The sequence below is a fragment of the Coffea eugenioides genome, chromosome 2 (genome assembly GCF_003713205.1).
Source record: "Coffea eugenioides isolate CCC68of chromosome 2, Ceug_1.0, whole genome shotgun sequence".
NCBI lineage: Eukaryota > Viridiplantae > Streptophyta > Magnoliopsida > Gentianales > Rubiaceae > Coffea > Coffea eugenioides.
The window spans coordinates 23,437,594-23,463,728 of NC_040036.1; the positions used below are offsets into that span (position 1 = coordinate 23,437,594).

Genomic DNA, 26,135 nt, shown 5'->3' on the forward strand with positions numbered 1-26,135 from the left:
CTCATTTAAATTCATTTTTGCAAACTAAGTTATGAATTTATACCACTTGACTCACTTATACCCATTTAATTAGATGGGTATAAATGGGTAAGTCAAAAAATGAATTGGGTAACCCACTTACCCATTTATAACCCATTTATTTTAACTTTTTGTAAACTCATTTAAATTCATTTTTGCAAACTAAGTTATCAATTTATACCACTCTTTGTACCCATCATTAGTTTTAAATATTTATTTATAATGTTCAATAAACTTAATTACCAATTTTTTTTCATTTATACTCTGTGTCACAAAATTACCTATTATTTAATAATTGAATAATAAGAATATAAAAATTTGAACTAAGTACTATAAAAATTAATATAAAAACTTAATCCAAAAATTTTGAACCCCTAACATTTTTTTCAAATATAAATTTAAAATTTCATTTTAGAAAGATAAAAATAAGAAAATAGGCAAGTAACAAACTAATAAAATAATAAGATTAATAAAAAAAAAAAAAAAATAGTTCATGAAAAATGAAAAATTTGAAAAAAAAAGGGTGGGGGAAAAGAAGAGACTTGGGGGGAAGAGAATTCTAAATGGGTTAATTGGGTTTGATGGGTTATCCAATAAATGGGTATTATTGGGTAATCCATTTATACCCATATACAAAAATTTAAAATACTCATACCCATATCTATTCATGGGCGGGTATGGGTAAATTTAATTAAGTGGGTTGATTTGCCACCTCTAGATTTAGTGAATGTTCAATAGATAAATTTTAGATATAATTAACCCATCTTTATAGACTATCATGGGTATTAAATTTCAAAACCTAACCCAAGAAATATAGGCCTGCCTGTCATCCACACCAGAATAAATAGAGTTTTCCGAAAAAACCTGCTAGTGGAAGCAGGCCTCCTAGGGATAAGAGACATAGGGCTAAAGAGAGAGCCAAAAAAGGATCTTTCGTGTATAATCTTGCATAATCTCGAATGTTAACTGTTCTAGTACGTAGACCAAATAATACAATGCAAGCAAAAGTTCCTAGATTCATGCAGATATAGAAGAGCATATAAGTTATTATGCTTGCATATCCATCATTTGAGTTTCCAACAATTATTCCAATAATTACATATCCGATTTGACCTATCGACGAATATGCAAGCATACGTTTCATGCTTGTTTGAGTAATAGCAATGAGATTTCCCAATATCATGCTAAGAATAGCTAGAATTTCCAGAAGAAGATGCCATCCGTTTGATGAGAAATAAAAAGGAATATCGAAAATTCGAGTGGCTGAAGCTGAAGCAGCTACTTTCGAAGTAACAGAAAGAAATAATTTTTGAAGTTTAAAAATTTAGTCATTTAAGCTTATACTTAATTAATTGAGTCTAAGACACTTAAATAGAAATCTAAAATATCTTAATCTAACCTTATTAGATTAATTTATACAATGTAAGATAAATCCTAGATTGTTAAACAAAATACTTAAAATAATAATAATAATAATAATAATAGTGATAATAATAGTAATGATAACGCTAATAATAATAATAATATAGATATGGATGAAATAAATTAAAGATATAAACAAAAATAAAATGAAAATATGTACAAGTGGAATAAACTAAGACTATAATTATAATAATAAGTCTATACATAAATAATAATAACACTTACACATGCGCAAAAATAGAAGTAAAGCAAAAGATAATAGTAACTAATTAACAAATATATATAAATAGTAATAAAATAAAATAGTGATAACAAGGACAATAACGATAATAATAAAATAATAAAATATATATATATATATATATGTATAGTAAGATAATAGTCAAGATAATAAATATAATTATGAATAATTATTTTCTTTTAAATTAGGAAACTTTACAAAAAGAGAACTTTTCAAATTAAGAAACTTTCTAAAATAGAAACTTTCCAAAAATAGAAATTGTCCAAATTAGGAAAACGCTGGTAGGGTTCATATAATAGTCTAGACATGAATCTTCGACTCGCTCAGAGTTTGTATATTTATATATTTATAAGAAATATCAACTAATTAGGAAACCTATGCATTTGATAGGTAGTTTCACTCGAGTAACCAGACAAAGGTAGGTGGTACTTACCCTTTTGATTGACAAGGTCATGGTAATTCGGTATAGAGTCCGGCCGATTGACCTATGTATGTAATGAGACCAATCGATAATCATGAAACCTATTGATCGCTCACCTAGAAGAGGTTTAATCTCTATGCTAAATATTTAGAAGCCAATCATTGTATGTACTTGTTTAGAGTTGACATGAAACGACTTATGGATTTATGACTTTCATATACAGTTACAAATAAGGTGTTTATCAATTGCTGTGTCATTCATTATTATTGATTATTTTACAAATAACGTTATTTTCATGATTATGGATGTGAATGATGTGCAAATAAGTTGATATATATATATATATATATGTAAAGTTATGGGTGCATGGTCCAACAAAGAGGTAGATACTACCTATTGAGCGATTTGTCGCTCAACTCACTTTTTTTTACTATTTTTGCAGATTCTGAAGAGTATGAGTTGATTTACGTAGAAGATCCTAAGGATGATTTTTATTAGTTTTAAGTGAATTGAAACCAGCAGCCTAGCTGCTTCTAACTGTTAGTTTTATTTATTTTCTTCTCCCGTTGTTTTAATCAGAGAATAAATGTGCGAACTTATTGGATATTCGTAGACTACGTTTTATTTAAGATTTGTACTGCACTTTATTTAGTTATACTAGTTAGTACCTTCTAAATTTAGTCTAGTTTAATGTTTTATGGTATTCTTGAGCGGGATTTGAGAATACGGCGGATATCATGTGACTGGCGCGTGCGAGTCAGAGGCGTGACATATACCTACATGCAGAATAATATTATATATAATATATATATATACATATATTATTTTTAGAGCATACATCACAGGCCTCTTTCAGTACATTCTCTTCACACATAGAAATAAATTCGTGAGAGTATTTAATTTAGCTATACATTTACATGAAGCATGCAAATATTCTTATATTTTTCAAACATCGAATGGTTAAAAGAAATTTGAAACTCTTTCTTTTATCTCCACTTTTTTGAACTAAGGTAAAATATAAAAAAACTCCCTATGATTTGACAAATGTTCAATTTAACTCCCTTTGATTTGAAAATCTACATTATAACTCCCTGTAATTTCGACTAAATTGAAAATTGGACAGAAAACATCAAATATAACGATTGTGTGTGAAATATTAATATTGCCTCTACTATATTTAAGATACTTTCCATTCAATTTATAATTTAGTTGAAATCGTAGGGAGTCACAGTATAATTTTTCAAATTAGAGAAAGTTAAATTGAATATTCGACAAATCATAGGGGGTTCATTTATATAGGGACAATATTGACATTTCATGTATAACCATTAAATTAGATACTTTCCGTGCAATTTTCAATTTAGTTGAAACCATATGGAGTTATAGTATAGATTTTCAAATTAGAGAAAGTTAAATTGAACATTTTGCAAATCACAAGGTGTTTTTTGTATTTTACCCTTTGAACTATAATACAACAATTTTGGAGCACAACGTCAACTCGTCAAGTAGGTTAGAAAATAAGTAGAGCCATTTTCTTCATGTTGAATGAGTTGAATGATGACATTTCCAGTTTCATGTTATAATTGAAATATAGGAACGTAGCTAACATCGCATCTTCTAATACCTGGCTAATATCCACAATCATAATTGAAATACTTGTAGCACTTTTTTTTTTTTTTAATCTATTTTTATAGCGTTCCCTCCCTATAGCACTTTTTTAACAAACATATATCGTAGCTTTCATAGCGTTCCCTCGCCTAAAATTACCAGCTGATTTCTCTCCTTATCAATGCAGGCCTACAAGAAAAGCCTTCCTAATAACCATGCAATTGTGTTGCACATTTCTTTCTTCACACCAGGAGGACGAAATATAAGAACAAGCTGACAAAGAAATACTGAAGCCAAGGGCATTATGATGTTAAAACTAGAAAGTGAAGATGCAGAGGGCGCAGAGAGTTGTTTTTACAATGGTCCGAGTGCCTAGAGGTATCTTGACGAGTGTCTTGAGAGATTTTAATCAAGTCACAGAACAGATTTAACAACAAATCTTGAATTCTAATGATGATGATGAGAAAGTTACGATACAATGGAGCGAACATAAAGGCGTTGCGACCATGCTGTCTTTGGCCGCATATATATGTTATAACACCCTAATCTTTTAACCTATTCACAAGCCAATTTCGTGTCAAAGCTACTCAAACAGATTGCAAAAGCCTGAAATGCAGACAAAGGATAGCGGTAATCCATGGTAAACATATCTTTGCCCACCTTGCCAAACTGCAAGATGATTTTGTCATGGTCAGTTTGAGTTGGTTGGGAGGTGGTTGAAGCACTTGCAGCTGGTTGGGTGGCAGCGATCAACTGAAAATTTTTGACAGATGCCACCGTTACCCGGCCTCGAAAATTTAGGCACCAGCACTGTAATTGTTCGTGCCATCTAGGTGCCTTGTTCTTGAGGATTAAAGGTTTGACCTTACCCTCCTCATCTTCATTTCCCGGCACACCAATATCAGAAAATCTTGAGCTGCTGAACTCCGTAGAATGATCCAGAGATTTTGAGAAAGAAATACTCCGGAACGAGTCTTCCAGACACCTTGGAAGGAGCTCAGGTTGGCCCGGTACCGTTCCGCCAGCGTCAAGTGCCGAGGCTGGAATTGATTGCATTACACAATGCATTCTCCGTGGACCCCGTGTTCCCAGCACATTTAGCTCATATGTGATCTGAGCTATGTTATAACTTCCAGTTGGCACTTTTGGAGAGACCTTCTTGGAATAGAATCTGCGGCTTGTTCTCCCAGGTGGAGGGACATTTGTACAGGTATACGGAGGTTGCGTGTCGTATATTATGAATTTCGTGCCAAGAAAATTTGATCTGCAACAAAAAAGATTTTGCAGAAGAAAATCACATTGGAGTACTAAAAATGCATCATCAAATTGAAAAAAATGGTGTCTCAAGCTTTAACGAGATAAAGAAATCCAAACTAGCAAGAAAACCAACATTTACGATGACATATAAAAGCATAATCCCTTGAACTAGTTGAATCCATAGAGTTGCAAATGCCAGAAAACCAAATTGACTGAAAGTCAAGCAGCCCAGTGACAACTACGGTCTAAGGCATTGCAGATCCATACAAGAAATCTTCCTCACGTACACAAAAATATCGGGATATAGATCGTAGCAATTCCATTGGAAATTTGTCAAAACATTAATATATCAGTTAAACCAACTCAATTTCAACACAAAAACCCTCTATGACAGGTCAGCATTAGATTGGAGAGAAGAAAGCTACCGACCAGTTTGCTGCTTATCAAAATATTATAACATGTTATGACCAACAAGTGTGAGTTGAGGGGAGAGATGGGTTGGGTGGGGTATGGAGGGAGGGAGCGTCAGTGAGAGGCCTCGGGTTCGAAATCTCCCACTTACACCCCCTCCCCCCCCAAAAAAAAAGAACTTCATTAACCATTTTCTGACCAGAAATCTGTTTATGTGCTTTTGTACAAACTCTCGCAAACCGTGACTTTTAATTTTTACCTGTAGGTTTTCTGAACTTGCCACAAATCTTCAAAGAGATTACCCTTTGCACAAGTCTATAAAATTTACCTTTCACATGTTGCAAGAAGATAATATCTTATAGCCTAAAAAAATTGGGGGACTTTAGCTTAATTTAGTATAATGTTTATTTTGATGCCTCTTTTCAAGAATGGGGATGTTGTTTTGTCTGGAATTAAAATTTTAGCAATGGTGTTTGGCCTAAAAAGCCTCTATTGATGCAAAATACCCAGAATATGCTAAGTGAGCAGAAGAACAATAAGAAACAGGAATCTGCAAGTTTCAGATAGAGTGAAATAGATGCTGGACATTTGAATTTTCTGAAAGAATCCAATTCTTATTTATCTAACTTTACTTCTGAAAAACCTCTCAGTTTTGAGGCAATTCAGAACACTAAACGTGTACAAAGGAATAAATGGACCAAACCTTAGCTTTCCAATGTATGTGCTGCTTGATCTCGAAATGTTATCTGCATCCATTGAGATAACATACTCCGTGCAGGTAGTTCGCCGAGTACGTTTTGCGGAGAGAAGAAACTTACCATTTTCAACTAGCAAAGCTGTAAATTCAATTGCAATCACAGTTAAACACAACCAACCAAAAGAAGAAACTTAAGTGCACACATATTGCGGTAAAAGAATAATTTAACTCCATGCATTTGCAGGCTAGCCAAGTATACTTAATGCAATAGTTAGTAAATTAAACATTCAAATAACATGCAACAAATACAAGTAAAATACTGCGACCAGTAGCAACTATAGACATTGGAAAAACATTCACATATATGGTGTAAAAATGAAGTGGTCCCTAAATTTGTCTCTCCAAGTTTTCCTTCTTAAACTGCAACTTTGAAATTATTACTGAAAGAAGGCAATTCCTGAATTATTACTTTGAAATTATTACTGAATTTTGTGCTTTAGATATTCCTGAACTGAATATCAGATTTTAAAACAAAACGAAAAGGAGTATTGATAGCGAAAACTAACTCGATCATTCAACAAAGATCTTCATTCTAAAGCAAAAGTAGATTCTAGTACAAGGGCTGAAAGTAATGCTTACCAGGACTAAGACACAAGAAAAGATGGTATGTTAGATTAGATTTATCCCTTTTGATGAAGCACTGGATAGTTCCATCACGAGGCCCTGGCTGGAAAACCAAATGGATGAAGACTCAGTATCAGTTAAGCTACTTAATGTTGTATACTACATTGTAGAGCAAAAAGATAATCAAAAGAATTGCCAAATTCAGGTAACACTTCAATGTAAAAAGTAACATGCCATTGATTGCATGGCTGAGACATGAGAAAAAAGAAACAAATATACCTGCTTAAGAGAAACTGGAAAAGTGAGCTTCCCACAAAATTCTGGACTTTTTACAATTTCTTTACACATACTCCTCCATGACCTGCATACGGCAGCACAAGCCACGACATGCTTACGCCCTGGCCACGTAGTCTCACTCTCCTCTAGCCTTCTAATTACATCAAAGAGTAGCTCCGGTGGAAGATTAGCCCAACGGCTGTTTTGAATTACCAAAGGCTGTTCATTTGAATCATGAAATGAACCATGAGACTTCCCCCGATGATGGCCAGGTAATCTTACATTAAAACTCCGTCTCGATAGGCTCCCAAAACTATCTCTTACATCACTAACTATACTGCGGAACGACATCTAGTTCCCAATGTAGAGGCAAGAACTTAAGTGACAAATAACCAATACTATTCTCTAGCCTCTGGATATGCCTCTTTTCCAATTTACTATCTCCCACTTGACATGTGAATCTGACTGGAAATAAGCAAAAGAAAATCATGTTTCAGCCACAAAATTTAGTAGCCAAAAGGAAAAGAGAAAGGTAAAAAGAGAAAAAGAATATAGAAGAAAAGAAAAGAACAGAAAAGAAAAAGAGTAGTAGAAAAAGGCAGCCTCACATGGACCACAAAGTGAAAAAGATCACAGAACTTGTATCAGATGAAACTTTTATAGGTTATTAAAGTAGATCTAGATAAGCTCCCTCTTTGCCACTCACACGAGAAAAGTTGAGAACCAGCTACTCGGGGTCAAACATATATACAAGTACAGATTTATTGTGTGCTTCTGTTTGAGAGTAAGTAACATATGTTTCCTTGTACAAGTAACAATTCCAAACTGATACTAGTTAAGGTAAGCAATTCCACTCTAGGAAGAAATAATTCAAGAATCTCCATAACTCACCCAAGTTACGGGATTTTGAGTACTTCCTACAAAGATATGAACACAGAGGTCAACAGTATCAACAAGAGCATCAAAAAAATTACTGCTTCAACAAAGGAACCTTAAAACATATCAGCAACTTGGTTCTTTACCAATATTGTTGTAGAGCTCTTGAGGACTATTAATCTAAATCAAGCCAAACAAACTACAGATTACAAATCTAAACCAAACATGGCCTCGGCAGTTCAGTAGTGTTAGTGCCTACAGGTTTCATCCATGTCTCTTTCTAGCAAAACCTGTTATTATTCCGACATTTATTCTGCAATAACATTTGGCCAAAACTCACCTTTCTAAAGAGCTGTAAACTGAACAAGGCTTTGTAACTCCTTGAAGATCTGCAATAACTACAAAAATAACATTAATTGTCGAAAGGGTTTACCAATCGAAGCTAGAAATCCAAAAAAGCCACAAACTTTACCAAAATTTTCCCCCATAAATTAAGCCAACCAAACTTAAAAATACAAAAAAGGCTTCAAAATTCAAACTTTAATACGCAGCCTAAAATCCCATGATCCCCCCTTTGACCCAAAAGATTAAGCGAAAATAGAAAAAAAAAAGTCAAAAATGACTCTAACCAAGGAAAAAGAAATTCACTTGTAGAAAAATATTTACAGTGATTGTACTCGAACCACAAAATGAAAGCCATTAGTGATAAAAAGGTTCTAAGTAGAAGAAAAGAATAAAGATAAGAACTTGACGCAAGCGTGAGATGGACAGAGCATTAATTTAAGATCTGAAGAAGAAAAAGGCCAAAGAAAGACGGGATGATAGATCTGTACCTGAAAGAAAGTCAGCCAAGCCCAGGTGAATGAATGAATGAATGTCTCTCTCTCTGTCTCTGTTCACATTCACATGGGAAAGTTTTCTGATAAACTTTTCAAACCCAGAAGAAGAAGCAGAAGCAGATCACAAAAATAAGAAGTGGGTCAGACCCCCCAGTTACATGTATATTGGTTGTATTACCCACTTTCACCTTCTATTCCAATCACACACACTAATACACACACAAGAACACACATTCACATACTAACTATCTCTCTCTTTCCTTAACACGGACTCAGAAGTGCCATTAAATGTAGTTCAACGAACCAGAGAGAGATAAGCAAGAAGAAGAACAAAGGAGGAGAAAAGAAAATGAATTAGTAGTAAAAAAAAATGGAGTACATATTAAAGATATGTAGTTAAAGAGAGAGTCCCTGCATGCTTTATTGTTTGTTTATTAGGTGAAATGGGCAAAGGCCTATTATATTTGGCCACTACGTGATCAGAAAGCTGGGATACCAAGCAATGACCAAACAGGGCGTTTTTTGACTTTTTCCGGTTTGGTGTCGAGCGTGTACGAGACAACTTAAATTGAACGTGCCAGTGTTGAAATTTTTTTTTTCCAACAATAACATTTTAGAGCGATTAACACTTGATAATACAAGAATTAATTACAAAAATGGTAGCTATCCCATATCCTTTCTTGCTAGATTTATTAGCCACGTTGGAAAATTATTTTTCCATTCAATATTCTTAACTAGTTTGGCAGCAAATTGTGCCAGGAAATGGCTACAACCATTGCTAGTGTTGAAATTTGTTTGATTATTTTAATGAGTTTAAAATTTTGTTCACAATTTTAGTTTAGTTATTTAAATCATCTAAGCTCAAATGCACTTTTACCGAGTCGAACCTTTTATAAGTAAAGTTCCAATTTTATACTAATTAAGCTATACTCGAGTTCAGTTTGAAAGTTTAGTGAATATAAAATACTGTTCAAGTTTGAGTTGATTAGTTAGCGAATTAAATTCGAATAAACTCTTAGTGAATCGAACTTTATTTGATCATCGAATAGGTTAATTCGTCTTTCAACCATAGCGTGTGACTTTACTGTTATGATTTGACTAATAGGTACCCAGCAGGTACTCATCCTGAAGGGTTGAGGTGTTAATTTTTTTTAGAAAAAATATAATTAGTTGAGAAAGTGTTTAAATATAGAGGGTGCAACAATTATTATGCATATTCATTTAATAAATTAAATGACTTTAAGTATGTTAACGAATTCTAGTATATGCTAATTATAAAAATCCTATTAGTATTACTAGTGATAAAGATAGGTCCGATATGTGTGCAATGCAAGAACAATCACTTTTTATACGGAAGAATTTAGTATAAAATTTTCATAAACAGAAAAACTTCGATTTTTTAAAAGTTTTTTTTAATAGAATTTTAGTTACTTGGTGGTTACATTATTGTTAGTGGGTGATTATGGGTGAAAATTAGTTATGGTTACATTAATTGACAATATGAATAATATGTAATAAGGTAATAAAGATATAATTAAATAATTGCGAGGGTAAAGTTAAAATTCTAAAAAGTGACAAAAAATTTTACACAAAACCCAATGCTTTTTTCTTTATATATACTATATAGACATTAATTGCATAGACTTCAACTCGCTCAGAAATTTATCAGAGGAAGTTGTTTTCTTTGGCTCATTTTTTGGGTCTATGTAGATTGCAATTCTGTCACTTCTGCCTCTTGTCAATCAAAGAGTCGCTCTAAGGGAAGATTTGCACAGCAGACATCTTTTTTCGTCGCTACCTGCCAATTCTTCAAAAAAAAAAAATCTTTGATTACCTTAAAAAATTATGATGCAATATTATTGTAATACCGACGTAGAAAAGGTAAAACAAAAATAAAACTCTGAATATATCCCAACATCGGATGGATTTAAGATAAAGGAAGAAAGAAACTTTTGATTTGGAATAGCATTTGAATTCATGTTTTTCAATGTAACATTAAGTATTGAGATTGAGGTGTTGATTTGGCATCATGCGGTTACGATTTAATTGTCTACGAACGCTGATAGAAAGATATATGTCTGTAGCACAAATGCGAAATGTCCCTCTACAATAAAAAGAAGTATAAATATCAAGTGTAACGGACATTCAACTGTTTTTCCATATATGTAACGTGGTGTTAAATTTTTTTGATCATCTAAATGCATATAATTAATACCCGTAATAACTCACGGGGCACAAATCGCTTCACAACTATTTGGATTTTGTGAAATGAATTTGTTTTAATTTGCGAGGGTTATTTGTGTATATTGAGGATGTATATATACACCATCAGGTATGAGCGCGTGTCGAATGTGTAAGAATTGAAGTTTAAATTCTTGCATATGTGACACGTATTTATATTTAACAGTGTAATGTTTTAGAGTCTTTCTTTGAATCAAATTTTTTTTTTTTTTAAAAAAAGAAGTAAGAAGTGAAAATAAAAAAAAATCATGCAATTGACAAAGATCATACTACTGCAACCGACGTTTGTCTTCTGTACTAGGATAATCTCCTTTTTGAAGCACATTATTATTATTATTATTATATCTGTGCTTCAATTTGTAAAGCAAGAAGATTATCCTTTATCATCGAGCAATTACTGGCTTACTTTTCAACTTTTCGGCCGCGACCCTTTTATCACAGGAAAGATGGACAAAACACAGACGCAGATTGCAGACGGACAAAACAAACGACTCCTTGACTTTGATTGCACTGACCATCAATCAACAAAAGTGGAGTGGTGGAAAAGTGAAACCAAATTCTCAAAACTAAAGTCTCAGCCTAAGCATCCAAAGAATGTGCAGTTTGCAGCCCCATTTTCTAATACATCTGAAAAGCTCACTGCTTTTGCCTTGATATTTCAAACACCTAACATGCAGTTTGGATCATCTTCAAAGAGCCACATTCCAATTTCCACCATACATTAGCGAGCGAGTCAGTAATGTGTTCGTTCTTCTTCTCCTTCTTTTCCTTTTTAAGTGGGATTCAAAATCTCGCACCTACAATCTCTTCTACTTTATCGTCCAGTCCAATAATATAAGATTAGTGTATTTGGACAGGAAATTATTTGTCCAATTATATTTGCTTACATCACCAGTACAATTTTCAATACACCTTTTTATCTTCTCAATTATCTTTTTATCTCACATACATCACATAATACTACAGTAAAAATATCTCAAATAATTTACAATCCAAACACTTGGGAAAATAATCAGCTGTCCAAACAAATATATGTTTCTCCTGTAGTAATACATTCATTCGTTATATTTCATCGGCACATCATTTTTCTTCTAAAGAAACTGAAGACAAAAAAAAATCCTCAACTATTCTAGTATATCTAGATGTTTACGTGCGCCATCAGATCATCATGACTTTAACTTGTAAAAAATTACTCCCTCCGTCCCACTTTGATAGTCCTGTTTCTTTTTTCACACAGTTTAAGAAAAAGTAGTTAATTTTGTTGAAAAAGTAAATTTAGATTGCTATTTTCCTAAAATACCCTCACATTAAATATGGTACAACTTTATGGGAATTTGAATTGATGGTAAAAAAAGAATCAACTCTCGTTAAATGGGGTAAGTTTATAGTAACAACTACTTACATTGAATAAGGGTATTTTAAGAAAATTAAAATACAACTACATTCTTCAATTGGAAAGTGGACTACAATTTGGGACAGATGAAAAAGGAATACAGGACTATCAAAGTGGGACGGAGTAAGTAATAGCTTAGAAATTGCAGAATATCGTATCAAGACCCGATTACTGCATGGTGCATGCCAATTGGCATATGCTTAATTGGAATCTCTGTTATATGTTGAAATAATAATATGATAATGGACGGTTTGTAGTAAACGAATTTAAAACTTTATCTGGTGCTAGTCAATTTTGGGAGGTGTCTTGCATCATTTGCCAACTAATCCAGCTATTACTAGTATTGCTGATGTTCATCCAAAAGAATACTACAAATATATGCGATATAACGCAAGCTTCATAATTGTGCACTAATACCAGATTGGACTTTGGGTAATTTCCTTTTTCCTTTTTTCTTATTTCAGATATTCTCTGCCACGTCTTAGATGACTAATTCCCGTTAGTGGCAGACCTGCAGTACTCTTTTTTTTTTTTTTTTTTTTGTCTATTATCATCATTTACATCTATTTCTACTCCTGTTCTAATCTATATTATGGAAGAATTAATAGAAATTGAATTACCATCGGACCATACGGGTGCAAGAGGCACCCATATGGATTTAAAAGAAACCACATTAAGTGGTAACTTTTGGATGGTAAGCAAGATATTTGAACTTTTGATCTCCCATCCCATAAGAATATGTGGCGACCAATTACTCTTAACTTTTGAACTTTTGATCTCCCATCACATTAGTAGTTGGTTGCAGATTGGCGGTCACGCTGAGCCCTTCTTAGACAATAAATTAAGAAAGGGAAATGTTTGCACTCTCATTTTTGTTAATGATATTCTCACTATCATTCTAATCATATAAATTTTATTTATTAAACTATATGATAAAATAAATAGTGAGAGTGTAGATAACAAAAAATGGATTGTAAATAATATTTTCCTCAAGAAATACGCAATGAGCAACTTATTAAACTTTTGTACTGGAGCGTTTTCACGCTTAAATTAAACTGTGGAAACATCAGCCTACAAATTAATCCTAGCCGATAACGGCTCACGTCCTTTGCAGCTATCCATATCCATATAAAGTTCCTAGAAAAAACCAAGAAATTGACTGCCAATTGTCACAACCGGAATATTGAAGCCTCAAAAGTCATCAGTCAAAACAACCGAAGGGAACAGTACTTAATGGTGAAAATTCCAAAATCTTGTGTTGTGTGGATTGAATGTTGGATACATGTTGATTATGTACGTGGTCGAATTCGGCAATCATCATAACTACTTACGGCTTTAGTGTCTACATTACTATTATTTTAGTCACACATTCCTGTGACAAGATAACATAAAAGTAGTCGGGCTCCGTAAGAATTGCCCCAGATACCCCTATGTCGACAAAAAAGAAAATTCAACTGAATTGAAAGAGTGCGGCTGTAGTCCTTTGTACACACTATGTTTCATGCTTTCCTGTCATTACTTTAATTATTTTCTATTTCTTTGTTTTGAGACGAAAAATTTCACGATAAGTTGACATGCTGTTATTAGGGTTGCAAACGAAGCAAACTACTCGTAGATCGATTCGATTAAAGTTCAGTTTGAATTCAGTTAGCATCGAGTTCGAGTCGACCAAATTGAGTTATCGAATTCAATTCGAACACAAAGAAACTCAATTTGTTAACTCGTGAATCGACTCGAATATATATTTTATTTTTATAGTGAAATTACATATATGTATCCCTAATATTTTTTTATTTATTAAGGAAAATAGTCTATATATAATTTCATTTTAATACTGAAATTACATATATACATAATATTTTTATTATTTATTAAAGAAAAATGACTATTTTATTCATTTAAAAAAAATGGAATAATTGTTTTTTATTTTTTAAATTTGAGTAGACTCGAATACGAATTCGACTAAGCTTGAATTTGAAGTTGAACTCGATCTCGAATTTTACATTGAAAGCTCGTCAAGTTCGAACTTGATTTTGAATTAGATAAAATTAAGGGATAATTGCAGAAACCTCCCCTGAGGTTTCTGACATTTGCACTGACCTCCCCTGTGGTTTGAAAAATTATACTAACCTCCCCTGAGGTTACTAATCCTTTGCAAATCCAGTCCAAACGATTAAAATATTGTTTTAGGGAGTGAAATTAGAAGTTTTTACCAAATTTGTCCTTTGTATTACATGTCCAATGAATGACAAAGTACTACAAATCAATTAACAATTAATAAATTTTAAAGAGTATAGTTTATAAGCAAATATGCATTATCTATTTAAAGTATCGGCTCTTTATGGGCATTTTACTTTCAAACATTTAATTTAATACAAATATTTACGCTCAAATACAGATTTGTATTTACTTTCAAATATTTAATTTTTGTTAAATACAAAAACTACCAATCTTTGTTCCCGTAAAAATATTAATATAACACTTTTTCAATTTTAATTACAAACATTTATGTATTTAACATAAATTAAATGATTCAGAATAAAATAACCATAAAGAGCCAATACTTTACTCATGTAATGAATGATAGCCATAAAGAATTAATACTTTATGGGTCATTTCTTTTTTTAAAAAGATATTTAATTTATATTAAATAAATAACCTATCGATTTCCTTTTTGCAAGAATATTACTGTAACACTTTTTTGAATTTTACTTACAAACATTGATATATTTATCATAAATTAAATGTTTGAAAGTAAAATACCCGTAAAAAATCGGTAATTTAAATGAGTAATGCGTGTTTGTCCATAAAGAACCGGTAACTATTTAAAGTACCGGTTCTTTATGGGTATTTTATTTTCAAACATTTAATTTAATACAAATATTTACGCTCAAATACATAGTTGTATTTACTTTCAAATATTTAATTTTTGTTAAATACAAAACCTACCAATCTCTCTTCCGTAAAAATATTAATATAACACTTTTTCAATTTTAGTTACAAATATTTATGTATTTAACATAAATTAAATGATTCATAATAAAATACACATAAAAAACGAATAGTTTACTCATGTAATGGATGAAAATCATAAAAAATTAATATTTTATGGGCTATTTCTTTTTTTAAAAAATATTTAATTTATATTAAATAAATAACTTACCGATTTCCTTTTTGCAAGAATAGTACTGTAACACTTTTTGAATTTTACTTACAAATATTGATATATTTATCATAAATTAAATGTTTGAAAATAAAATATCCGTAAAGAGCCGGTACTTTAAATAGGTAATGCGTATTTGCCTATAAACTATACTCCTTAGAGTTTATTAATTGTTAATTGATTTGTAGTACTTTGTCATTCATTGGACATGTAGTACAAAGGACAAATTTGGTAAAAATTTCTAATTGCACTCCCTAAAACAATATTTTAATAGTTTGGACTGAATTTGCAAATGATTAGTAACCTCAGGGGAGGTTAGTGTAATTGTTCAAACCACAGGGGAGGTCAGTGTAAATGTCAGAAACCTCAGGGGAGGTTTCTGTAATTATCCCTAAAATTAAATCAAAACTTGATTCGATTAAATTAAAATTAAAGTTGGATTTCACTCGGCTCAGTTTACAACCTAATGATTGTATTTGTATTATTGCAACCCTGGTGACTGTATTTGTATTTGACTAGGAATAGTTAATAGAAGAAGAGAGAAAAAGGAGGTAATGTGTCCCTGGTGGAGGGAGTATTGCTGGTGAGATGAATGATGGCCTGCAGCCCCATGCTGCGTACGCTTTCTTTTTCTCATCATCAAAAGTCGCTTTCCGCCTGCAGTTTTATATTTGAGATAACTAACACACATGCGTATAATGCACATTTTCCCAATCACTATTAATTAGAGGGAAATCTCTATTCTTTCCTTTTAAGTTTCATACTTATATTTATTTTATTATTCATATTCTCTTTTTTTCCTTTTAAAAAAAATTGAAATTATATCTGAATCCTTATGTAACTAAGGATATTAAAAAAGAAAAAAAAATTTCATCGAGTTGGGTAAAGAATCAGCATGTTTTTTGTGTTGGCATGGAATATATATACAATGGATTATTAGGCAAAATTTTTAGAATGATATTAAAGCGTTCTTTGTGATATGATGTACGTAAGATAAAAAAGTAATGGTTGAAAAAAAATTGATTAAAAAACATGCATATACTCATGCAAATGAATCATTTTTTTCAAATAATGGGCTAACCAAACAAATCCAAATAATTTTTTTCCCAAAGTTGAGACCAGCTCAGCCCAAACTTTGACTGGGCTTCACGTCTCATAGGCACTAAATTAACCCTTTAGGTACATTATTCAAACACCCAAAAAAAAATAAAAAACACTCTTAAACAAACACTGAAACATTCATTCGACAAATCAATGAATAATAATGACAATAAAATTGTATCTAGTGGCAGATGCTAAGGAAAGGCTCTCAAGTCTACATAATGAGTTGAAGCGCTAGAATCTGAAACTTTTGGCAGCCCAACTCAAGACTCTAAAGACTCGTCTTAGCACTTACTAGCAGCTAAGCATCGAGCATGCATCTTGATCTGGTTACGTCTATGTCCGCGTACATAATGTTTCAGGATGGTCGAATGTGCCCGCCATATCTCATCACTGGCTCGTCACTACCGAGCTCTTCTAAGGTCCGCCGCGCGCCACCCAGATTTGGGCGTGGGCCAGAAGCTCCACGCCACAGCCATAACCAGCGGTCTGCTGGCCTTATCTGCCCCAAACTCATTCCTCCGCAACACCGTCCTCCACTTGTACGCTGCCTGCTGTAATTCTTACTCTGCGCGCAAGGTGTTCGACGAAATTCCCCGCTCGCATAAAGACACAGTTGATTGGACTACCCTAATGAACTGTTATACTCGAGATGGACTGCCTGGCGAAACCCTCAATTTGTTCATCACTATGAGAAGTATTGGAGTTCCAGTTGACGAAATTACGCTGGTCTCTTTCTTCTGTGCTTGTGCGAAATTGGGTGATGAATGGTTGGGGTATCAAGGTTATGTTTGCCTGGTCAAGATGGGTTTCTGTTATAATAGCATGAAGGCTTGCAATGCGGCTATGAGTATGTATGCGAAATGTGGATTAATGCGTGAAGCGAGGCGGGTTTTCGATGAGATGAGTGAAAGGAGTGCTGTTTCTTGGACGGTTCTTTTGGATGCTGTGATGAAATGGGAATGTCTGGAAAGTGGGAGGAGAGTCTTTGATGAGATGCCAGAGAGAAATGAGATTGCTTGGACGAAAATGATCACGGGGTATGTTGAGAATGGGTGTGCTGGGGAGGCTTTTAAAATGCTCAAGGAGATGCTCTTTGATCATGGGCTAGATTTGAACTTTGTTACACTCTGTTCATTGTTATCGGCTTGTACCCGATCGGGGGATGTTATGATGGGCAGGTGGTTGCATCTCCATTCACTTAAAATGATGGGAAATCAAATGGACGTTATGGTCGCTACATCTTTGATTGACATGTATGCTAAATGTGGCGGGATAGCTGCCGCTTGTAGAGTATTCGAGGCAATGCATCATAGGAATGTGGCCATGTGGAACGCTATGCTAAACGGTCTTGCAGTGCATGGAAAGGGTAGCGTTGTTTTAGATATGTTTGATCAGATGGTAATGGAGGTCAATCCCGATGATGTGACTTTCACAGTTCTCTTATGTGCTTGCAGTCACTCAGGTTTAGTTGATCAAGGTCGAGTTTTTTTCTCAAACCTTGAATGTAGGTATGGGATAAAGCCTTCAATGGAGCACTATGCTTGTATGGTGGATCTTTTGGGTCGGGCTGGACATCTGGAAGAAGCTGAGACTATGATAATGGGAATGCCAATGCAACCTAATGAGTTTGTGTTGGGATCTCTTTTAGGTTCCTGTATTGTCCATAGAAAGCTAGAGTTGGGGGAAAGAGTTATGCAAGAGCTACTTCAAATGTATCCGCAAAACGTAGAATATCATGTTTTGCTTTCTAACATGTATGCCTCAGTAGATAAGCCTGAGAAGGCTGACTCTTTCAGAGGGGTTCTTAAAATGAGGGGCATTAGAAGGGTGCCAGGAATGAGTTCGGTTCATTTCGGTGGCAAAATTGGACGGTCTACAGCAGGGGAAAAATCTTACCCACCGATCAGGAGTATACCTCGTGTTGGACGAATTGAAGACGTAAAATTTAGTAATACTTCTTATCAAGCTTAAATTGTGCAGATATATTCTGTATGGATATGAAGGAGCCACACAGACGCAGAATGGCAGAAGGGCCAGAAGAGTTTACAAGAACTGTATCAACTCTAAGCAAAAAGGATAACATAGTGCATTCGATAATGCCTTGCTACTGTTGAGTTTAGATGAACTGGGACATTGAGCTTCACTATAAATAGCAAAGGGTTAGCTTCTGGTTTGGATTTTTGTGATCATATTTTCGTGAATGAACTGTGGTGGGACTGCCGGAGCAGACCTCGGACAATCGGAATGTACTGGTATTCGAAGTCATCAAGGGGACAATAAGTATTGTTACAAATCCCACTAAAATAAGGATCGCATCATTCTTTTAAGGGACGAAATTGATGCAGTTAACTGGTAGGGATATCACGATTGTTTATTTGATGAAAAACAATATGGTTCGAAATATAGCGATCTATACCTGGATTCACAGTTAAATCAATACTGTAACCAGTTCTCTATGGATAGGTTGCACCATTAAAATAAAGGTACCTCGACTTTTTTTGGCCAAGAAAGACTTTAAGAGTTGTTATTTATGGGATACATGTACGAATCAATCCAAATGTAAAGATAAAGTAGTAGCAAGAAATTCAATTGATTAATCAAAAGAAATTCATTTGGGCTGTGAAGAAGTACAATTGAGAGAGAACGGAATCCTAATTAGTGATTAGTGATAAGATTGCCTGGGCTAAACTAAATTTTCCCAAAAAAAAAAAAAAAGAAGATAATAGGTGTCTCTGTCAATACAGGTTATTTTCACCAAAAGGCAAAATTACTAGTACAAATCTGGATATTGAGAGACACGTAAACTGAGCTTTCTTGCAATAAAATATACCATCCAAAAACTTGGAAGCAAAAGTTGGTTCATTTCTAGGCCTTCCCATCAGGAGTGGATATTCCCTCTTCTAAATGAACTTCTGGATCAGTATCTAATGCTTCGGGATCTGAAGTTGGGAGAAAATTGGGACTAACCCCAAGCCATCATACTGCAACTCTTTGCATTTTTGTCCGGCTCGGCAGTCATCTCAATTTGCTCATCAGTTTTTTCGCAAGTTGGCATCAACTGGCTGATTCTTTTCATCTCTTTGCCTTTCCCCCATAGCACCGAGTACAAGCCAACGATTATTACAAATGCTCCCAGCACACTGGAACAAGTTCGAGCGTCATAGAAACACAGAAGAAAATACATTAAACTGTTCTTGTGACAACAACCAAAATACTGAGAAGAAAAGAGGAAACATTTACCTTCCCAGGTGCAACTTCTCGTCGAGGAATAAGGAGCCTGCTATCGCGACGAGTATAAGCATAAGAGGGCTAAACACGGACACAAATAAAGGGCCTCTCATCCTTACACACCACATTGTAACTGTTATCATTATTCCTGAAGCCACTGTACCCTGCAAGAACAAGGAAAGTGTAAAACTTGGAAACTGCATAATTCGGTGATTCGTAATGATATGGACAATAAATTGAATGACCATTTTGTTTCAATTTCCTGCAATAAGAGTCGAACTAAAAATTAAACATACCGAGTAGGATACTGCGAGGAGTCTGATGTTCCAACCCAATTTCCACTCACTCCAGCGGTTATTTTCCACACAAAGCGCAAAAATTACAGTTTGCAGAGATCCCATTAAGCAAATTAGAGCTGTGCTCGAATAATGGCAAGGGTACCTCTCACTCATTTTAGCCTATTATGATACACGTTCAAATGATCACAACCAATGAATATATTTCTTGCTCAGAACAAATGGCTAAGAAAAAAAACATATGGAAATTAGTTTCAGAAGAAGAGAATCGAAAAAAGGGTACCTGAAAAATCAAAGACAGTGCAGCAGAGAAAGAGCTAGATATTGCAAGAAGTGGACCTAGAATGTGATTCCTGGAATTTTGATGGGACGCTGCCAAGTGTCCAGCGTGAAGGCGGTTGTTCTCGTGCAGAAGTCCAAGGTGGGTTGACCACAGATTGATTTCAGCTCCTTTGTAAAACGTAAGCAACATTGCCCCACCTAAACATATTAATGTTCCTGTCACTTTTGCTTTGCCCGCCTTGGTTTTCAGTTCGAACTTCTCCAACCTAATTGTGGTTGATCAAAATTAATTGATGATTAGAAGATCAACGGTGTGGTGTGATGCCTTCCAGCTGTTGACAGATTACTAGTAATACATTTAGATTTCAGAAAACATTTACCGGAAAAATACAGCTATGATGAACGTTAGCGCCGGAATCAGATTCGTGGTTGCTGAAGCAAAGGTCGCTGACGTCATTATTATGCTTTGTCCATACAAATTTTGGGCCAATGATCCCCTGCATGCAGAGCTGATTAGTGAGTTTAGTTTTAGAGCTTTACAAGTGTACTCTTCACCACCATCGATTTCCAGTCGCATGTGACAAGTTTGCCGGTATCTAAAAATAGTCAAAAGTTGTCTCACATATGAATCAACCAACCACCAGAACTACTAGTTCCTTATGCAAAGGGGAGAAACACCAAAAAAAAAAAAAAAAAATGGAAAGAAAGAAAAGAAACTTATACCATAAATGGAAAGAAATAGTAAATTAATCTCACCATTGATTAACTTTCTTTCCATTTTCTTCCTTAACATTAAAGAGTCACTAATAACAAATACTGTACGAACACAGAAGTGCTGCGTGTCAGTGAATTTATCAAATTCTGCTGGCTCCTTCATTAATTCAATCTTTAATTGCTATATTTGAGTGTAAAATTAGAGCGATTTTGCTAATTATGCCCCAAAAGTTTGCCATGAGAATGGACATCGATGTAACAGTAGGCCGGATTCCCACATACCCGAAAAATGCACAAAGAAATGCTTCGAAAAGAACCATCCACGTTAATTTCGGCCTGCTATTCCTGCATAGATAACACACAAAATTGGTTGATGTTTCTCAAAGTTTCCTCGTGCATGCGTTTCTACTTGAAATGATGCTCGTCAAGGAAATTCTTATAAAAGTATCCAACGTCCGGATTATTCTTGATTAATTAGTAATTTAAAAATAACACGAAAAACAAGTATTCTTGATTTGTTTATGTTCAGCTCAATCTCATCGATTCTGGAATGCAGTAAAGATCGCATTTCTCCATCCGGAAGACAAAGTGAAGGACTTTCTCGATTCTTTTATCACTTTGGAAAGGCCGTACGTGGAAAACAGGTTTAAGAACAGTAGTACTTTCAAAGATCAGGCAAAAGGGATGGTACTTTTTTGAACTCAGAAAGATTGTCCGGTTGGAAAAGAGCGATAATTAAAATATATAGCTTGCAGGAATTAAATTAAACACCTTCGATATGAACTTGAAGTAGACGACGGAAAGACACAGGAGGATTACCTTTCGAAGTAGAGGGCAAGAGGAACAACCGCAGCAGCGGCGAACATAAACCTGTAGGCAACCATGATCCTCATACTCATTCCATCATTTGCTGCCAATTTGTAGAATATATTCACTCCCGCCAGTGCTACTTGAACCATTACCATCATCATGGTTGGCTTCATCCCATGAAGCCTATTGCAGAACCTCGCCACTGTCATCATTTTCTAATCTTCAAGTCTTTGAGCAAGAAAAAACAAGCAAGAAAATCACAATTTCTCGCTTCTTTCTTGCTTTTCTTTTTTCTTGATTTTTTAATGTTATTTTATTAGTGAAAGATGCAGTCTTAACGGGTTTACGTATTCCTCGTCACTATTTATATAGATAACAGGGTGAGGGAGAATTAGTTGGGTTGAGACGTACAGATGGGGTTGAGAGGGGTTGGGTTTATCGGTGGAGGAAGCCAAGAAGGCTTTATATAGGCTGGTGAAAGGGTTGCTAAACATGCATGGAGGGTTACAGAGTACAGCTATTTATTGTAGTGTAATCAAGAACTTTGCTATTTCCCCACGTCAGAAAGCAGGTGGGGGGTTTTCTTCGTTTTTCTCTTCTTGATTTGCAAGTGTAACAGGGCATGGTGACGCGTGCGCAAAAGATTGAATAACCCTTGGCTGGCTGGACTGCACTGCAGACAGAAGAGAAGATAGCAATAAGCAGACGTCTCCGAGGTTGCATGGCTGATGGCTGTTTTCTTCTTCTTTCTTGGAATTTCTTCTTCTTTTTATTGTTTACACTTTACATTGAGATTGTTAGTATTAGATTCATGGATGATAGCTGTACGATTAACCGTACGTCACAGCCTACGTTCTACTCCACCAATTCACCCCAAACCACTAAGAATTAAAGGGGCCTTACCACTAATTTACCACAAAAAGGTAGACAAGAGTTAATGCTCTTCGGACTCTTACCATAACGGCGAATGCTGGTTGCCGAGCCTTTCCAACCTTAGAAATTTCCCCCACAATTACCAAAATCTGATGCTACTACACAATTTTTTTTTTATGATTGAAAACTTTTAGGATACCTATTTTATAGGTAGTATATATGACTTTGATTACTTTTAACGGATTTAAATATATGTGGCATAATTTTAGAGGTGTTCATAACAATCCAATTATGTTGACTTGCTCAAACGCACCCATCAAGAATCAGCCCAAACCCGTCCATTAATTTTGAATGGGTATTCAGTTAAACCAATTTAATTGATGGGTAATGAGTTGATTTGATTCATCAATTTATATTCATTTAAAAATAATTATAAATTTAAATTCAACTTTTAGTGAGTGTTAAGCAATACATTTAAATTTCTTACCAATCTAATAATAATAAATACAGTCATTTCTTGTTAATAGCATGCAAACAAATTTTAAAGATACGTATAATTTTACATGATGTTTAATTGGATATACCCATACCCATTTATTAAATGGATATAAATGGTATACCCATCTATTTTGTGAATTCCAAAAGTTGAGAAGCTCTTGAGCGGTGGGATGGAAACATGTCTACACGATGCACCAAGTGAAATTAATAAAGTAGGTGAAGCCACTCCAAAGTCCGAAAATACTACATGACTTAATGCTGATATTTAAGGCATGAAAGCTGTAATTGAAGTTCGTGTATTTTATTACCTTTGGAATTCTTGGGAATTATGTACGTAGTAATGTTCTAGTGTGTTCTTTAGGAAAACTATTGCTGATCAACTTCTCTTTTTTTGGAATCTGAAAGTGAATATATGATTTTTGCTTTCCTAGTGTTTTACTACACGTTGTGGACCTGTGGGATGGCAAGAAATTATGAAGTTAGAAGATAGCTAGCTTGCACCGCTTTCTATCAAATACTAGGAGAATAAAAGTACACAGCAGCGTTGGCATACATTTGAAGTAAGTCACTCCTAGAAGAAAAATTGGAATTTGGCTCTCCTCAGAAAGGCCTATAGTTGGATCAGCTTGAAGCTGGTGCTCTTGTGGGTTGATCAAATATAATATACCTCAAGAAATCATGGTCTAAGTAGAGGGGTGTTCAGAAAATGACATGATGAAAGTGCATTGAATTAGATATCAAGAGGAACGAATGTGCAAACTAAATTGAACTTGTGTACACAATGATGATTAGCATTCTGCAAAATCTTTTTGATTCTTCCTCAAGTAACATTCAACTTTCAAAACTATGAGTCGCTAAAATTGCAATTGGAGGATGATGCATTGCAACTCATCAATTTACTGTCGATTTACTAAATAATTTTCCACGTATGCTTATAGTATAAGGTTCTGTATTCTAGTGTATGTTGTGTCAATCTCACTTCTAAACAAGTAATTCCCCGTGGTACGATGGTGTATGTACTTATTTGCACTATTTTTCTTTTCAATTTTTAACGTGCTATTAATTTATGAGCTTTTATGATTCCAATATTCTTGATTCTTACATTTAAAAAGCATGTCTTTAATTTATTTCTTAGACCCCATGACAAGGGAATATTTTGTGGTCTCTTTGGATAGTATTCCCTTAACTTGTATATTTCACTAAAGATAAATAGTTTAAATAATGGGAAAATGACATGTTTCATTCTTCACATTTCACTAAAATATTTTTTTCGTCTCTCACTTTAAAATGAAACAAATTCGTTCTTGACATTTAAAAACTAAAACTATTACATCCTTGAAATCAACTTTCAATCTGAATCTAACCACCTAACAACCCGAATATAAATTTAGGGGGTGTAATTGATAAATTACTTGGTTAACTCAACTTAATATCTACGTGAAATTTAATGAATTCAAAACAAAAAATAAAAAATTATAACATAAAAAAAAGGATCAATCTTTCCTACATTGTCATTATATACACTGACCTGTCACATCATTTCAATTTAAATTTAAACACCAAACTTTATTTGTATGGTATACATCTACTCGCAAGTGTATTTACTAATGATGCATGAAAAGATTTATCCAAAAAAGAAATTATACTATTCCAAGATAAAGAACGGCCTTTTTATGTTATAACTTTTTTATTTTTTTCTTTTTTGGTTCAATAAATATCATATGAATGTGATAGAGTTAACCAAATGATTTATTAATTCAACCTTCAAAATTTATTACTAAATTATTAGATGGTTTGATTCAGATTGAAAGTTGGGTTCAGAGATAAAATAACTTAAATTTTTAAATGTCAGGAACGAATTTGCTTTGTTTTAAAAGTGAGGAATGAAAAGAATATTTTTGCAAAACGTGAACGATGAAACATGTCATTTACCCATATTAAATCTAAGGATCAATAATACTTCTTTCACTGTCTAACAGTAAATTTTACTTATGCATATGATATTCAAAAGGGACTGTAATATTTCCCTGTAACAAGAAAGATGTAAGATTTACCCATCAGCCCTAGCTTTACAAGATACGTGATTTTACTCCTTAATTGAACTCTTTCATTTTAATCTTTCATCATTATATGTGTAAGGAGCCGCATGAATCTCACACAAAATTTGGACATACAATACCATTAGTTGTAAAACATGGAACCTTGGGAACTCTACTGATTAGAAATGTCTGACCACACCAATCATACGTGAGATAAGTAAATTTATGATCTATGGAATAGAGCTATGTTTCTATTTAAGTCTTTAGACTAAAAGATCTTGATTGCATTACAATTTTTTGAAAGTAAAAACGTTCAAAACGTCCCTCACATTTTGCAAAATAATTTTTTCGCTCTTCACTTTTAAAAGTGTAATTTTACATCCCTTATAAATTCACATTGATCAAATTTGGTCCTTACCTAAGTTTCTGACTAATTTTGATCAGAATTCACTACGTGCTTTGCATAAGATCATTTTTTAGGGGCAAAATTATCAAATCAAATTTTACATAATCCAATTCATAGTCTCTCATATTTTATAAAATGAATTGTTTCGTCTCTTACATTTCACAAAATGAATTTTTTCATCCTTCACATTTCATAAAATGAATTTTTTCATCTCTCATTGACTATGTATACGAATAATTTTTTATTTTTAAATCCATGTATATATCTATTTAATTTTACTTGAATAGTATACATACGATGTAATATATCTCTATTTAATTTCACCTAAACAGATTAATTGTAGTTTACGAACAGGGAGGGCCACACAACCCAGGTCCTGGGTTGCCCTTTCCCTCTCT

The 26,135-nt window shown here is 33.8% G+C and overlaps 3 protein-coding genes across 4 annotated transcripts; 1 reads left to right on the forward strand and 2 right to left on the reverse strand.

Annotated features, from left to right (window-relative positions):
- Window positions 1–3,995: 3,995 nt before the first annotated feature.
- On the reverse strand, window positions 3,996–9,086 carry LOC113763054 (tubby-like F-box protein 8). Of its 2 annotated transcripts, none has more exons than XM_027306738.1 (6): window positions 8,685–9,086; window positions 8,192–8,240; window positions 6,979–7,440; window positions 6,715–6,802; window positions 6,082–6,214; window positions 3,996–4,974 (listed from the first exon to the last, which is right to left on the reverse strand). In XM_027306738.1, the coding sequence occupies exons 3-6, from the start codon at window positions 7,324–7,326 to the stop codon at window positions 4,266–4,268; spliced, it is 1,278 nt and encodes a 425-aa protein (XP_027162539.1). In that variant the 5' UTR covers window positions 7,327–7,440; window positions 8,192–8,240; window positions 8,685–9,086; the 3' UTR covers window positions 3,996–4,265. The 2 variants fall into 2 exon arrangements, with proteins under 2 accessions (XP_027162539.1, XP_027162540.1); XM_027306739.1 differs by having other exon boundaries at window positions 8,192–8,249.
- Window positions 9,087–16,951: 7,865 nt separating this feature from the next.
- Window positions 16,952–18,659, forward strand: LOC113759280 (pentatricopeptide repeat-containing protein At5g15340, mitochondrial-like). Its single transcript, XM_027301846.1, has one exon. The coding sequence runs from the start codon at window positions 16,952–16,954 to the stop codon at window positions 18,560–18,562; it is 1,611 nt and encodes a 536-aa protein (XP_027157647.1). The 3' UTR covers window positions 18,563–18,659.
- Window positions 18,660–19,553: 894 nt separating this feature from the next.
- Window positions 19,554–22,130, reverse strand: LOC113759281 (WAT1-related protein At1g25270-like). Its single transcript, XM_027301847.1, has 7 exons — window positions 21,931–22,130; window positions 21,394–21,456; window positions 20,778–20,894; window positions 20,399–20,663; window positions 20,116–20,277; window positions 19,832–19,983; window positions 19,554–19,731 (listed from the first exon to the last, which is right to left on the reverse strand). Exons 1-7 carry the CDS (start codon window positions 22,128–22,130, stop codon window positions 19,554–19,556), a joined length of 1,137 nt encoding a protein of 378 aa, XP_027157648.1.
- Between the last annotated feature and the right edge of the window lie 4,005 nt (window positions 22,131–26,135).